We start from the raw sequence: 14,494 nt of genomic DNA, 5'->3' as shown, positions 1-14,494 counted from the left end.
GTATGGCGAAGGATGGACGGGTGGACAGACGGATGGATGGATGAGTATGGAGATGGATGGATGGACGGACGGACGGATGGAAGGATGGGTGGATGGATATGGAGATGGATAGACAAATGGATGGGTGTGGTGAGGGATGGACGGGTGGACAGACGGATGGATGGATGGGTATGGAGATGGACGGACAGACGGATGGATGGAAGGATGGGTGGATGGATATGGAGATGGATGGACGAATGGATGGGTATGGTGAGGGATGGACGGGTGGACAGATTGATGGATGGATGAGTATGGAGATGGACGGACGGATGGATGGAAGGCTGGGTGGATGGATGTGGAGATGGATAGACAAATGGATGGGTATGATGAAGGATGGACGGGTGGACAGACAGATGGATGGATGGGTATGGAAATGGATGGACGAATGGATGGGTATGGTGAGGGATGGACGGGTGGACAGCCGGATGGATGGATGAGTATGGAGATGGACGGACGGACGGATGGATGGAAGGATGGGTGGATGGACGTGGAGATGGATAGACAAATGGATGGGTATGATGAAGGATGGACGGGTGGACAGACGGATGGATGGATGGGTATGGAAATGGATGGACGAATGGATGGGTATGGTGAGGGATGGACGGGTGGACAGCCGGATGGATGGATGAGTATGGAGATGGACGGACGGACGGATGGATGGAAGGATGGGTGGATGGACGTGGAGATGGATAGACAAATGGATGGGTATGATGAAGGATGGACGGGTGGACAGACGGATGGATGGGTATGGAAATGGATGGACGAATGGATGGGTATGGTGAGGGATGGACGGGTGGACAGCCGGATGGATGGATGAGTATGGAGATGGACGGATGGATGGAAGGATGGGTGGATGGGTATGGAGATGGATGACAAATGGATGGGTATGGTGAAGGATGGACACTTGGACAGACGGATGGATGGGTATGGAAATGGATGGGTGGACAGACAGAAGGATGGGTGGATGGATGAGTATGGAGATGGATGGATGGATGGACGGACGGAAGGATGGGTGGATGGATGGATGGATATGGAGATGGATGACGAATGGATGGGTATGGTGAGGGATGGACGGGTGGACAGCCGGATGGATGGATGAGTATGGAGATGGACGGATGGATGGATGGAAGGATGGGTGGATGGATGTGGAGATGGATAGACAAATGGATGGGTACGGTGAGGGATGGACAGGTGGACAGATTGATGGATGGATGAGTATGGAGATGGATGGACGGATGGATGGAAGGCTGGGTGGATGGATGTGGAGATGGATAGACAAATGGATGGGTATGATGAAGGATGGATGGGTGGACAGACAGATGGATGGATGGGTATGGAAATGGATGGACGAATGGATGGGTATGGTGAGGGATGGACGGGTGGACAGCCGGATGGATGGATGAGTATGGAGATGGACGGACGGATGGATGGAAGGATGGGTGGATGGATGTGGAGATGGATAGACAAATGGATGGGTATGATGAAGGATGGACGGGTGGACAGACAGATGGATGGATAGGTATGGAAATGGATGGACGAATGGATGGGTATGGTGAGGGATGGACGGGTGGACAGCCGGATGGATGGATGAGTATGGAGACGGACGGATGGATGGAAGGATGGGTGGATGGATATGGAGATGGATGACAAATGGATGGGTATGGTGAAGGATGGACAGTTGGACAGACGGATGGATGGGTATGGAAATGGATGGGTGGACAGACAGAAGGATGGGTGGATGGATGAGTATGGAGATGGATGGATGGACGGACGGAAGGATGGGTGGATGGATGGATGGATATGGAGATGGATGACGAATGGATGGGTATGGTGAGGGATGGACGGGTGGACAGCCGGATGGATGGATGGGTAAGGTGATGGATGGATGAGTGGATGGACGGATGGGTGGATGGATGTGGAGATGGATAGACGAATGGATGGGTATGGTGAGGGATGGACGGGTGGACAGCCGGATGGACGGATGAGTATGGAGATGGATGGAAGGATGGGTGGATGGATATGGAGATGGATGACGAATGGATGGGTATGGTGAGGGATGGACGGGTGGACAGCCGGATGGACGGATGAGTATGGAGATGGATGGAAGGATGGGTGGATGGATGTGGAGATGGATAGACAAATGGATGGGTATGATGAAGGATGGACGGGTGGACAGACGGATGGATGGATGGGTATGGAAATGGATGGACGAATGGATGGGTATGGTGAGGGATGGACGGGTGGACAGCCGGATGGATGGATGAGTATGGAGATGGACGGACGGACGGATGGATGGAAGGATGGGTGGATGGACGTGGAGATGGATAGACAAATGGATGGGTATGATGAAGGATGGACGGGTGGACAGACGGATGGATGGGTATGGAAATGGATGGACGAATGGATGGGTATGGTGAGGGATGGACGGGTGGACAGCCGGATGGATGGATGAGTATGGAGATGGACGGATGGATGGAAGGATGGGTGGATGGGTATGGAGATGGATGACAAATGGATGGGTATGGTGAAGGATGGACACTTGGACAGACGGATGGATGGGTATGGAAATGGATGGGTGGACAGACAGAAGGATGGGTGGATGGATGAGTATGGAGATGGATGGATGGATGGACGGACGGAAGGATGGGTGGATGGATGGATGGATATGGAGATGGATGACGAATGGATGGGTATGGTGAGGGATGGACGGGTGGACAGCCGGATGGATGGATGAGTATGGAGATGGACGGATGGATGGATGGAAGGATGGGTGGATGGATGTGGAGATGGATGACGAATGGATGGGTATGGTGAAGGATGGACAGTTGGACAGACGGATGGATGGGTATGGAAATGGATGGGTGGACAGACAGAAGGATGGGTGGATGGATGAGTATGGAGATGGATGGATGGACGGACGGAAGGATGGGTGGATGGATATGGAGATGGATGACGAATGGATGGGTATGGTGAGGGATGGACGGGTGGACAGCCGGATGGACGGATGAGTATGGAGATGGATGGAAGGATGGGTGGATGGATGTGGAGATGGATAGACAAATGGATGGGTATGGTGAGGGATGGACGGGTGGACAGCCGGATGGATGGGTATGGAAATGGATGGGTGGACAGACAGAAGGATGGGTGGATGGATGAGTATGGAGATGGATGGATGGACGGACGGAAGGATGGGTGGATGGATATGGAGATGGATGACGAATGGATGGGTACGGTGAGGGATGGACGGGTGGACAGCCGGATGGATGGATGAGTATGGAGACGGACAGATGGATGGAAGGATGGGTGGATGGATATGGAGATGGATGACAAATGGATGGGTATGGTGAAGGATGGACAGTTGGACAGACGGATGGAGGGGTATGGAAATGGATGGGTGGACAGACAGAAGGATGGGTGGATGGATGAGTATGGAGATGGATGGATGGACGGACGGAAGGATGGGTGGATGGATGGATGGATATGGAGATGGATGACGAATGGATGGGTATGGTGAGGGATGGACGGGTGGACAGCCGGATGGATGGATGAGTATGGAGATGGACGGACGGATGGATGGAAGGATGGGTGGATGGATGTGGAGATGGATAGACAAATGGATGGGTATGATGAAGGATGGACGGGTGGACAGACAGATGGATGGATAGGTATGGAAATGGATGGACGAATGGATGGGTATGGTGAGGGATGGACGGGTGGACAGCCGGATGGATGGATGAGTATGGAGACGGACGGATGGATGGAAGGATGGGTGGATGGATATGGAGATGGATGACAAATGGATGGGTATGGTGAAGGATGGACAGTTGGACAGACGGATGGAGGGGTATGGAAATGGATGGGTGGACAGACAGAAGGATGGGTGGATGGATGAGTATGGAGATGGATGGATGGACGGACGGAAGGATGGGTGGATGGATGGATGGATATGGAGATGGATGACGAATGGATGGGTATGGTGAGGGATGGACGGGTGGACAGCCGGATGGATGGATGAGTATGGAGATGGACGGACGGATGGATGGAAGGATGGGTGGATGGATGTGGAGATGGATAGACGAATGGATGGGTATGGTGAGGGATGGACGGGTGGACAGCCGGATGGACGGATGAGTATGGAGATGGACGGACGGAAGGATGGGTGGATGGATATGGAGATGGATGACGAATGGATGGGTATGGTGAGGGATGGACGGGTGGACAGCCGGATGGATGGGTATGGAAATGGATGGGTGGACAGACAGAAGGATGGGTGGATGGATGAGTATGGAGATGGATGGAAGGATGGGTGGATGGATGTGGAGATGGACAGACAAATGGATGGGTACGGTGAGGGATGGACGGGTGGACAGCCGGATGGATGGATGGATGAGTAAGGTGATGGACGGATGGCCAAATGGAGAGCTGCTGGGAGGGGTGGCGTGTTGGGGGGCCGGATGGGGGGAAGGGAGGCAGAACTAGACATCCCACCGTTCCGAGGGGGAGCCGTCCCACCAGCCCGCAGCAGCGGGGGCGGGGCTGGGCAGGGAGCTCAGCCAAGAGCAGAGCACAGAGCGGCACAAACGTACCTGCGGCTGTCACCGTCAGCCCCGACTCGGCACCTCTGACTGGCTGGGGCCGCACAGGGCTGAGGATTCCCGCCTGACCCCGCCGGAGCCCCCGCTTCCAAACCCTCCTCAGTTCTGTGGGCTTCGCCGCGGGAGTACAGGCAGATGGGACCCAGGAGTCCGGGCCACGCTGCCGCCTCACGCCCAGGCGCCTGGGTTGGGCAGGTGGGGGAAGGTAACAATGCGCGGGGGAGAGGGGGGCCAGGAGCTGTTAACCCTCTTCTGGTCTCCCCGACCCCTCCCCATATGTGGGAGCTGAGAGTGGGGGCAGACCCCTGAGCCTGGGGCCTCTGAGCCTCCCCCCAGCTCTGCCCTATACAGCACCCCAGTGCCCAGGTCCTTCCCCTGCCCCACTGCTCCCCCAAGCCCCTCCCCTTCCTGACCCCCCTGCCGGCTCTGCCTCTAGCCCTGCCCGCCTCCCCATCCAGCTCAGCCCCTCCCCCTCCTTCCCCCCACTGCTCCCCCTCCAGCTGTCGTCCCCCCGCCCACCCCACGGTGCCACTGACGTCAGAGCACTGCCAACGCCAGCAGGTGAAACCCACTGGAGAGCTGTCCCCGCCCCCCAGCCACTGCCCCTCACTTTCGACCCCCTTCACCTCCAGCCCTGCCCCCCACGACCACGGCCCCCCACTCCCGACCCCCATCACCTTCAGCCCTGCCCCCCACGACCACTGCCTCTCACTTTCAACCCCCAGCTCCCAGCCCTGTCCCCCAGGGACACTGCCCCCAACTCCCGACCCCCATCACCTCCAGCCCTGCCCCCCACGACCACTGCCTCTCACTCCCGACCCCCATCACCTCCAGCCCTGCCCCCCACGACCACTGCCTCTCACTCCCGACCCCCATCACCTCCAGCCCTGCCCCCCACGACCACGGCCCCCCACTCCCGACCCCCATCACCTTCAGCCCTGCCCCCCACGACCACTGCCTCTCACTTTCAACCCCCAGCTCCCAGCCCTGTCCCCCAGGGACACTGCCCCCAACTCCCGACCCCCATCACCTCCAGCCCTGCCCCCCACGACCACGGCCCCCCACTCCCGACCCCCATCACCTCCAGCCCTGCCCCCCACGACCACTGCCTCTCACTCCCGACCCCCATCACCTCCAGCCGTGCCCCCCATGGCCACTGCCCCCCACTCCTGACCCCCATCACCTCCAGCCCTGCCCCCCACGACCACTGCCTCTCACTCCTGACCCCCATCACCTCCAGCCCTGCCCCCCATGGCCACTGCCCCCCACTCCTGACCCCCATCACCTCCAGCCCTGACCCCCACGACCACTGCCTCTCACTCCTGACCCCCATCACCTCCAGCCCTGCCCCCCATGGCCACTGCCCCCCCACTCCTGACCCCCATCACCTCCAGCCCTGTCCCCCAGGGACACTGCCCGCAACTCCCGACCCCCATCACCTCCAGCCCTGCCCTCCATGACCACGGCCCCCCACTCCCGACCCCCATCACCTCCAGCCCTGCCCCCCACGACCACTGCCCCCCACTCCCGCCCCCATCACCTTCAGCCCTGCCCCCCACGGCCACTGCCCCCAACTCCCGACCCCCACCACCTCCAGCCCTGCCCCCCACGACCACTGCCCCCCACTCCCGCCCCCCCCCCTTTACCAGTGTGGTTTCGGGGGGTGCACTAGCAGGGCCGGGGGGGGGTGAGGAGAACCTGCCCGCCCCGTGGGAATCTCTCGCCTGCGCGCCGGACACTTGTTCCCACGGGGGGGGCACTTCATTGTGATTAAGTGCCCATTATGTCCGGGGAACAAAGCCAGGGCCCCCCCCGCCCCCTCCCGGCTGCCGGAGCCCGCGGGGGTGGGGGCAGCTCCCTGGTCTCCGCGATAACAGAGCTCCACCCCCCCGCCTTTGTCCCGATATAGCCCGGCCGGGGGGGGCGGGGCTGTCAGCGGCCGCGGGTGTGAGGGACAATGGCCATGTGCGCCCCCCCCCACGCCCCGCCCCTGCGGTGCTCCTCGCTCCCGAGGTGCAGCCCCCCCCCCCCGCAACCCCCCCTGGTCCCGGCCTGCAGCCCCCCCCACACCCCACCCGCTCCCCCCCCGCTCCCGGCCTGCAGCCCCCCCACACCCCACCCGCACCCCCCCGCTCCCAGCCTGCAGCCCCCCCACTCCCCATCCACAGCCCCCCCACTCCCAGCCTACAGCCCCCCCCACCTGCAGCGCCCCCCGCCCGCAGCCCCCCCGCTCCCAGCCTGCACCCCCCCCACATCACATCCACAGCCCCCCCACTCCCAGCCTACAGCCCCCCCCACCTGCAGCCCCCCCGCTCCCAGCCTGCAGCCCCCCCACTCCCCATCCACAGCCCCCCCACTCCCAGCCTAGAGCCCCCCACCACCTGCAGCGCCCCCCGCCCGCAGCCCCCCCGCTCCTAGCCTGCAGCCCCCCCCAGTCCCGGCCTACAGCCCCCCACCACCTGCAGCGCCCCCCGCCCGCAGCCCCCCCGCTCCCAGCCTGCAGCCCCCCCACACCCCACCCGCACCCCCCCCGCTCCCGGCCTGCAGCCCCCACACACCCCATCCACAGCCCCCCGCTCCCGGCCTACAGCCCCCCCCACACCCCACCCGCACCCCCCCGCTCCCGGCCTGCAGCCCCCACACACCCCATCCACAGCCCCCCGCTCCCGGCCTACAGCCCCCACACCCCACCCGCACCCCCCCACTCCCGGCCTGCAGCCCCCACACCCCACCCGCACCCCCCCGCTCCCGGCCTGCAGCCCCCACACACCCCATCCACAGCCCCCCGCTCCCGGCCTACAGCCCCCACACCTCACCCGCAACCCCCCCGCTCCCGGCCTGCAGCCCCCCCGCACCTGCAGCGCCCCCCACCCGCAACCCCCCCGCTCCCGGCCTGCAGCCCCCACACCCCCCCCGGCCTGCAGCCCCCCCCCACCCCATCCACAGCCCCACGCTCCCGGCCTACAGCCCTCCCCCCCACCTGCAGCGCCCCCTGCCCGTAGCCCCCCTGCTCCCAGCCTGCAGCCCCCCCACTCCCCATCCACAGCCCCCCCACTCCCGGCCTAGAGCCCCCTACCACCTGCAGCGCCCCCCGCCCGCAGCCCCCCCGCTCCTAGCCTGCAGCCCCCGCACACCACATCCACAGCCCCTGGCTCCCGGCCTACAGCCCCCCCCACCTGCAGCCCTGCCCACTCCCGGCCTGCAGCGCCCTCCCGCTCCCGGCCTGCAGCCCCCACACCCCATCCACAGCTCCCCTCTCCCGGCCTACAGCCCCCCCCCCCCACAGCCCCCCCGCTCCTGGCCTACAGCCCCCCCACCCACAGCCCCCCCGCTCCTGGCCTGCAGCGCCCCCCTACTCCCCACCCACAGGCCCCCCCCATTCCCAGTTTGCAGCCCCCACACCCCACCTGCACCCCCCCCCCAGCCTGCAGCCCCCCCCAACCCCCACCCACAGCTCCCCCACTCCCAGCTGCCCCCCATTTCACCCTGTGACACTGGCAGGAACTCACATTAAACCCTTTTAGCAACACAAAGAGCACCTGCAAATCCCACCCCCCCTCGCCCCGTCCCTCCCCACAGCTGGCAATTAACACACTCTACACAGGAACCCGGTCACAACAACCCACACCCCCAACTAACACAACCACCACCCTGCACAGTCACTCAGCCACATCCCCCAACCAGCAAGTAACACACCAAGCAAACGAACAGCGCACAACCACACACCGAACCCGACACCGGCACAATAGCTCTGCAGGACACACAAGCCAACACTCATCCAACCCCGCAAGGAAATCACCATCTACCCCAAGAAACCACCAAGCGCCGGCCCCCCAGCGCACCACAAACCAACACAACCACAATCCAGTCGCTGGTGCCCCAGACAAGCCACTCGCCCGCCACACCAGGGCCCCCTGCCCCCCCCAACAAGTGACTGGCCCTTACGCCCTTCCAGCCACGCGCAAGGCGTGGACCACCCCAGTCCTCACAGAGCTGGGCCCCTCGTGGCGGCCCTACAGCTCGGAACTCCTCCGACCCCCAAGGATCGAACCCACCCACCACCCAAGAGAACAGCCACCCGCTCACCCAAGGGAGGCGGGGGGGGCACGGAAAGCTTGATGGCTGTAGGGCAAGAGGGGCAGAGGGGACGGGCGGATGGAGAGGGGCAGGGGGACAGATGGACAAGGGGCAGGACAGACACCGGGGCAGAGGGGACGGACAGACAGAGGTGGCAGGGGACACACAGACGGGGGGGGCAGGACGGACACCGGGGCAGAGGGGACGGATGGACAGACGGACGGGGGGGCAGGACGGACACCGGGGCAGAGGGGACGGATGGACAGACGGACGGGGGGGCAGGACGGACACCGGGGCAGAGGGGACAGACAGACGGACGGGGGGGCAGGACGGACACCGGGGCAGAGGGGACAGACAGACGGACAGGGGGGCAGGACAGACACCGGGGCAGAGGGGACAGACAGACAGATGGACGGGGGGGCAGGACGGACACCGGGGCAGAGGGGACAGACAGACGGACGGGGGGGCAGGACGGACACCGGGGCAGAGGGGACAGACAGATGGACGGGGGGGCAGGACGGACACCGGGGCAGAGGGGACGGACAGACGGACGGGGGGGCAGGACGGACACCGGGGCAGAGGGGACAGACAGATGGACGGGGGGGCAGGATGGACACCGGGGCAGAGGGGACGGACAGACGGACGGGGGGGCAGGACGGACACCGGGGCAGAGGGGACGGACAGACGGACGGGGGGGCAGGACGGACACCGGGGCAGAGGGGACAGACAGACAGACGGACGGGGGGGCAGGACGGACACCGGGGCAGAGGGGACGGACAGACGGACGGGGGGGCAGGACAGACACCGGGGCAGAGGGGACAGACAGATGGACGGGGGGGCAGGATGGACACCGGGGCAGAGGGGACGGACAGATGGACGGGGGGGCAGGACGGACACCGGGGCAGAGGGGACAGACAGACGGACGGGGGCGCAGGACAGACACCGGGGCAGAGGGGACAGACAGACAGACGGACGGGGGGGCAGGATGGACACCAGGGCAGAGGGGACAGACGGACAGACGGACGGGGGGGCAGGACAGACACCGGGGCAGAGGGGACGGACGGACAGACGGACGGGGGGGCAGAGGGGACGGACGGACGGACGGGGGGGCAGGACAGACACCGGGGCAGAGGGGACGGACGGACAGACGGACGGGGGGGCAGAGGGGACGGACGGACACCAGGGGCTGATGTTTTGCCCACTGGCCTGAACTGAGCAGCACCAGCGAAGGTCGCGGGCTGGGACATGCGCCCATGGGGCTGCTGCCCCCCCTGCTCCTCGCCCCCTTGTGGGGTTCGCCAGAATTCCTGTCACGGGGGAGCAGCCCACAGCATCGGCGGCCACGTCCCCGTGTCACTCGGGGGAGCCAGGACTCCTGGGTTCTCCCGGCTCTGGGGGGCAGTGGGGGCTGGTGGGTAGAGCAGGGGCCGGGAGCCAGGACTCCTGGGTTCTCCCGGCTCTGGGGGGGCAGTGGGGGCTGGTGGTTAGAGCAGGGGCCGGGAGCCAGGACTCCTGGGTTCTCTCCCCGGCTCTGGGAGGGCAGTGGGGGCTGGTGGTTAGAGCAGGGGCCGGGAGCCAGGACTCCTGGGCTCTCCCCGGCTCTGGGAGGGCAGTGGGGGCTGGTGGTTAGAGCAGGGCCGGGAGCCAGGACTCCTGGGTTCTCCCCGGCTCTGGGAGGGGGCAGTGGGGGCTGGTGGTTAGAGCAGGGCCAGGAGCCAGGACTCCTGGGCTCTCCCTGGCTCTGGGAGGGGGCAGTGGGGGCTGGGGGTTAGAGCAGGGGCCAGGAGCCAGGACTCCTGGGCTCTCCCCGGCTCTGGGAGGGGGCAGTGGGGGCTGGTGGTTAGAGCAGGGCCAGGAGCCAGGACTCCTGGGCTCTCCCTGGCTCTGGGAGGGGGCAGTGGGGGCTGGGGGTTAGAGCAGGGGCCAGGAGCCAGGACTCCTGGGCTCTCCCCGGCTCTGGGAGGGCAGTGGGGGCTGGTGGTTAGAGCAGGGGGGCGGGAGCCAGGACTCCTGGGTTCTCCCGGCTCTGGGGGGCAGTGGGGGCTGGTGGTTAGAGCAGGGGCCGGGAGCCAGGACTCCTGGGTTCTCCCCGGCTCTGGGGGGCAGTGGGGGCTGGTGGTTAGAGCGGGGGCGGGAGCCCGGACTCCTGGGTTCTCCCCGGCTCTGGGAGGGTGTGATGGGGTTCAGGGGTCCCCCTGCACTGCACCCCGTCCGCTGGCAGGAGAGACTCTCACTCAGCAGGTAAAACAGCAGGTTTATTAGGCAACAGATGTCCAGTTTCTCACAGAAGCGACAGCACAGCAGCCAGAGACAGTCCTTCCAACCCGTCCTGGGGAGAGGACCCCGAAGGGTGCCCCTCTGGGGTGTAGCTTCCCCCTCCTCAGCCTGGCTGCCTTCCAGCTCTCCCTTTTCCTCGCCTCTAACTGCCGCCCCCGATTCAAAACCCAGCTGAGCTCCTCCCTGCTCTTTGTTCAGGGCAGAGGTGTTACCTGCCAGTTGTAGCCCCAGGGTCATCCTTAGCCACTGGGAGCTGCTGCTTGCCTCGGACATCCAGCCTGACTCACACATGCACCCCCCCCCACTCCATCACAGAGGGCAGTGGGGGCTGGTGGTTAGAGCAGGGCGGGAGCCCGGACTCCTGGGTTCTCTCCCTGATGGGCAGAGCATCCGAGTGGCTGAAAGTCGTTTCCCAACGCCCCCCCACCCCCCCGCCTGGCTGAAGGACAAGGGGGAGGGGCGGCGGTTTCTGACTCCCCCCGCCCCGTTATCAGCCCCTCGGGGACCCTCCCCGCCCCTCGCTGGAATGCAGGGGGAGGGGGCGCCGGGCCGGACCGCTCCATTCATGGGCAGATTCATGCGGGCTCCTGGCCCGTCACTCCCCAGAGGAGGGGGCGCCGGCGGTATAAAGGGGGCCCAGGACCCCCGGGAGGCACAGCTGGTGCCAGGCTCCGGTGAGACGGGGGGGGGCTGGGGGGTTGCCTGCCTTGGGGGTGGGGGGGAGAGGAGGGAGCTGCCCCCACCTGCTCCCACTGCCAGGGAGAACCCAGGAGTCCTGGCTCCCGGCCCCTGCTCTAACCACCAGCCCCCACTGTCCCCCCAGAGCCGGGGAGAACCCAGGAGTCCTGGCTCCCGGCCCCTGCTCTAACCACCAGCCCCCACTGCCCCCCAGAGCGGGGGAGAACCCAGGAGTCCTGGCTCCTGGCCCCTGCTCTAACCACCAGCCCCCACTGCCCCCCAGAGCCGGGGAGAACCCAGGAGTCCTGGCTCCCGGCCCCTGCTCTAACCACCAGCCCCCACTGCCCCCCAGAGCCGGGGAGAACCCAGGAGTCCTGGCTCCCGGCCCCTGCTCTAACCACCAGCCCCCACTGCCCCCCAGAGCCGGGGAGAACCCAGGAGTCCTGGCTCCCGGCCCCTGCTCTAACCACCAGCCCCCACTGCCTCCCAGAGCCGGGGAGAACCCAGGAGTCCTGGCTCCCGGCCCCTGCTCTAACCACCAGCCCCCACTGCCCCCCAGAGCGGGGGAGAACCCAGGAGTCCTGGCTCCCGGCCCCTGCTCTAACCACCAGCCCCCACTGCCCCCCAGAGCGGGGGAGAACCCAGGAGTCCTGGCTCCCGGCCCCTGCTCTAACCACCAGCCCCCACTGCCGCCCTGGGAGCTGGGGAGAGCTGGGGGGGGCTGTGGAAAGGGGGTGGGGGAGCGCCAGGGACTGGGGGGACTGAGCCCAGGTGGGATGACTCTAACTTGCTCCCTATCTCTCTCGCTCTCTCTGTCCCCCACAGCTGTTCCCAATCACTGTGTGATCTGCGATCCTCTGCCCAGGTAAGGCCCCATGCGCCCCAAGGGGGAGGGGGAACCCCAGGGCTGGGAGAGGGCAGCAAGGAGTGATCTTCTTGGAGGGGTCCTGCGACTGTTGGGGGCCTCATGGCAGCCGGAGCGCTGTCCCCAGGGTAAGGGGGACCCCAGGGCTGGGAGGGGACCTGGCGGGGTGGGGGACCCCGTGGGGGTGGCTGTCCCCAGGGTAAGGGGGACCCCAGGGCTGGGAGGGAACCTGGCAGGGTGGGGGACCCAGTGGGGATGGTTCTCCCCAGGGTGAGGGGGACCCCAGGGCTGGGAGGGGACCTGGCGGGGTGGGGGACCCAGTGGGGGTGGCTGTCCCCAGGGTAACGGGGACCCCAGGGCTGGGAGGGGACCTGGCAGGGTGGGGGACCCAGTGGGGGTGGCTGTCCCCAGGGTAAGGGGGACCTAGTGGGGATGGCTGTCCCCAGTGTAAGGGGGTCCCCAGGGCTGGGAGGGGAGCTGGCAGGGTGGGGGACCCAGTGGGGGGTGGCTGTCCCCAGGGTAAGCGGGACCCCAGGGCTGGGAGGGGACCTGGCGGGGTGGAGGACCCAATGGGGATGGTTCTCCCCAGGGTAAGGGGGACCCCAGGGCTGGGAGGGGACCTGGCGGGGTGGGGGACCCAGTGGGGGTGGCTGTCCCCAGGGTAAGGGGACCCCAGGGCTGGGAGGGGACCTGGCGGGGTGGGGGACCCCGTGGGGGTGGCTCTCCCCAGGGTAAGGGGGACCCCAGGGCTGGGAGGGGACCTGGCGGGGTGGGGGACCCAGTGGGGGTGGCTGTCCCCAGGGTAAGGGGACCCCAGGGCTGGGAGGGGACCTGGTGGGGTGGGGGACCCCGTGGGGGTGGCTCTCCCCAGGGTAAGGGGGACCCCAGGGCTGGGAGGGGACCTGGCAGGGTGGGGGACCCAGTGGGGGTGTCTCTCCCCAGGGTGAGGGGGACCCCAGGGCTGGGAGGGGACCTGGCGGGGTGGGGGACCCAATGGGGATGGTTCTCCCCAGGATAAGGGGGACCCCAGGGCTGGGAGGGGACCTGGCGGGGTGGGGGACCCAATGGGGGTGGCTCTCCCCAGGGTAAGGGGGACCCCAGGGCTGGGAGGGGACCTGGCAGGGTGGGGGACCCAGTGGGGGTGTCTCTCCCCAGGGTGAGGGGGACCCCAGGGCTGGGAGGGGACCTGGCGGGGTGGGGGACCCAATGGGGATGGTTCTCCCCAGGATAAGGGGGACCCCAGGGCTGGGAGGGGACCTGGCGGGGTGGGGGACCCAGTGGGGGTGTCTCTCCCCAGGGTAAGCGGGACCTAGTGGGGATGGCTGTCCCCAGTGTAAGGGGGTCCCCAGGGCTGGGAGGGGACCTGGCGGGGTGGGGGACCCCAGTGGGGGTGTCTCTCCCCAGGATGAGGGGGACCCCAGGGCTGGGAGGGGACCTGGCGGGGTGGGGGACCCCGTGGGGGTGTCTCTCCCCAGGGTGAGGGGGACCCCAGGGCTGGGAGGGGGCCTGGCGGGGTGGGGGACCCCGTGGGGGTGTCTCTCCCCAGGGTGAGGGGGACCCCAGGGCTGGGAGGGGACCTGGCGGGGTGGGGGACCCCGTGGGGATGGTTCTCCCCATGGCGGTGGAGGCTGGCAGGGCAGAAGACCCCCCCCCCAAGCACTCACCCAGAGCACCCCCTCACCTGCAGACCCCAGCATGGCTGACATGGCTGAGTTCGGGGCGGCCGCCCCCTTCCTGCGCAAGTCGGACAAGGAGCGCCTGGCGGCCCAGACGCGGCCCTTCGACGGCCGCAGCGAGTGCTTCGTGCCTGACGACAGGGAGGAGTTCGTCAAGGGCCGGGTCGTCAGCCGGGACGGGGGGAAGGTGACCGTCGAGACCGAGAGCGGCAAGGTGAGGCGGGTCACGGGCAGAGGGGGGGGGGGGGACCGAGAGGGTCAGAGGTCAAAGGGGAGGGTGGGTGCAC

General features: G+C 66.1%; 1 protein-coding gene across 1 annotated transcript in view; it reads left to right on the top strand.

Annotated features, from left to right (window-relative positions):
• The first annotated feature begins 14,218 nt into the window (after nt 1–14,218).
• The window catches only part of LOC142005108 (myosin-6), a 29,351-nt gene continuing 29,075 nt past the window's right edge, over nt 14,219–14,494 (top strand). The window contains exon 1 of the mRNA XM_074982805.1: nt 14,219–14,421. Coding sequence (XP_074838906.1) covers nt 14,227–14,421 — 195 coding nt within the window. The 5' untranslated portion in view covers nt 14,219–14,226. The remainder of the gene's footprint in view (nt 14,422–14,494) is intronic.

The sequence above is a fragment of the Carettochelys insculpta genome, chromosome 32 (assembly GCF_033958435.1).
Source record: "Carettochelys insculpta isolate YL-2023 chromosome 32, ASM3395843v1, whole genome shotgun sequence".
Classification (NCBI taxonomy): Eukaryota; Metazoa; Chordata; order Testudines; family Carettochelyidae; genus Carettochelys; species Carettochelys insculpta.
This window is presented reverse-complemented; position numbering and strand designations above follow the sequence as displayed.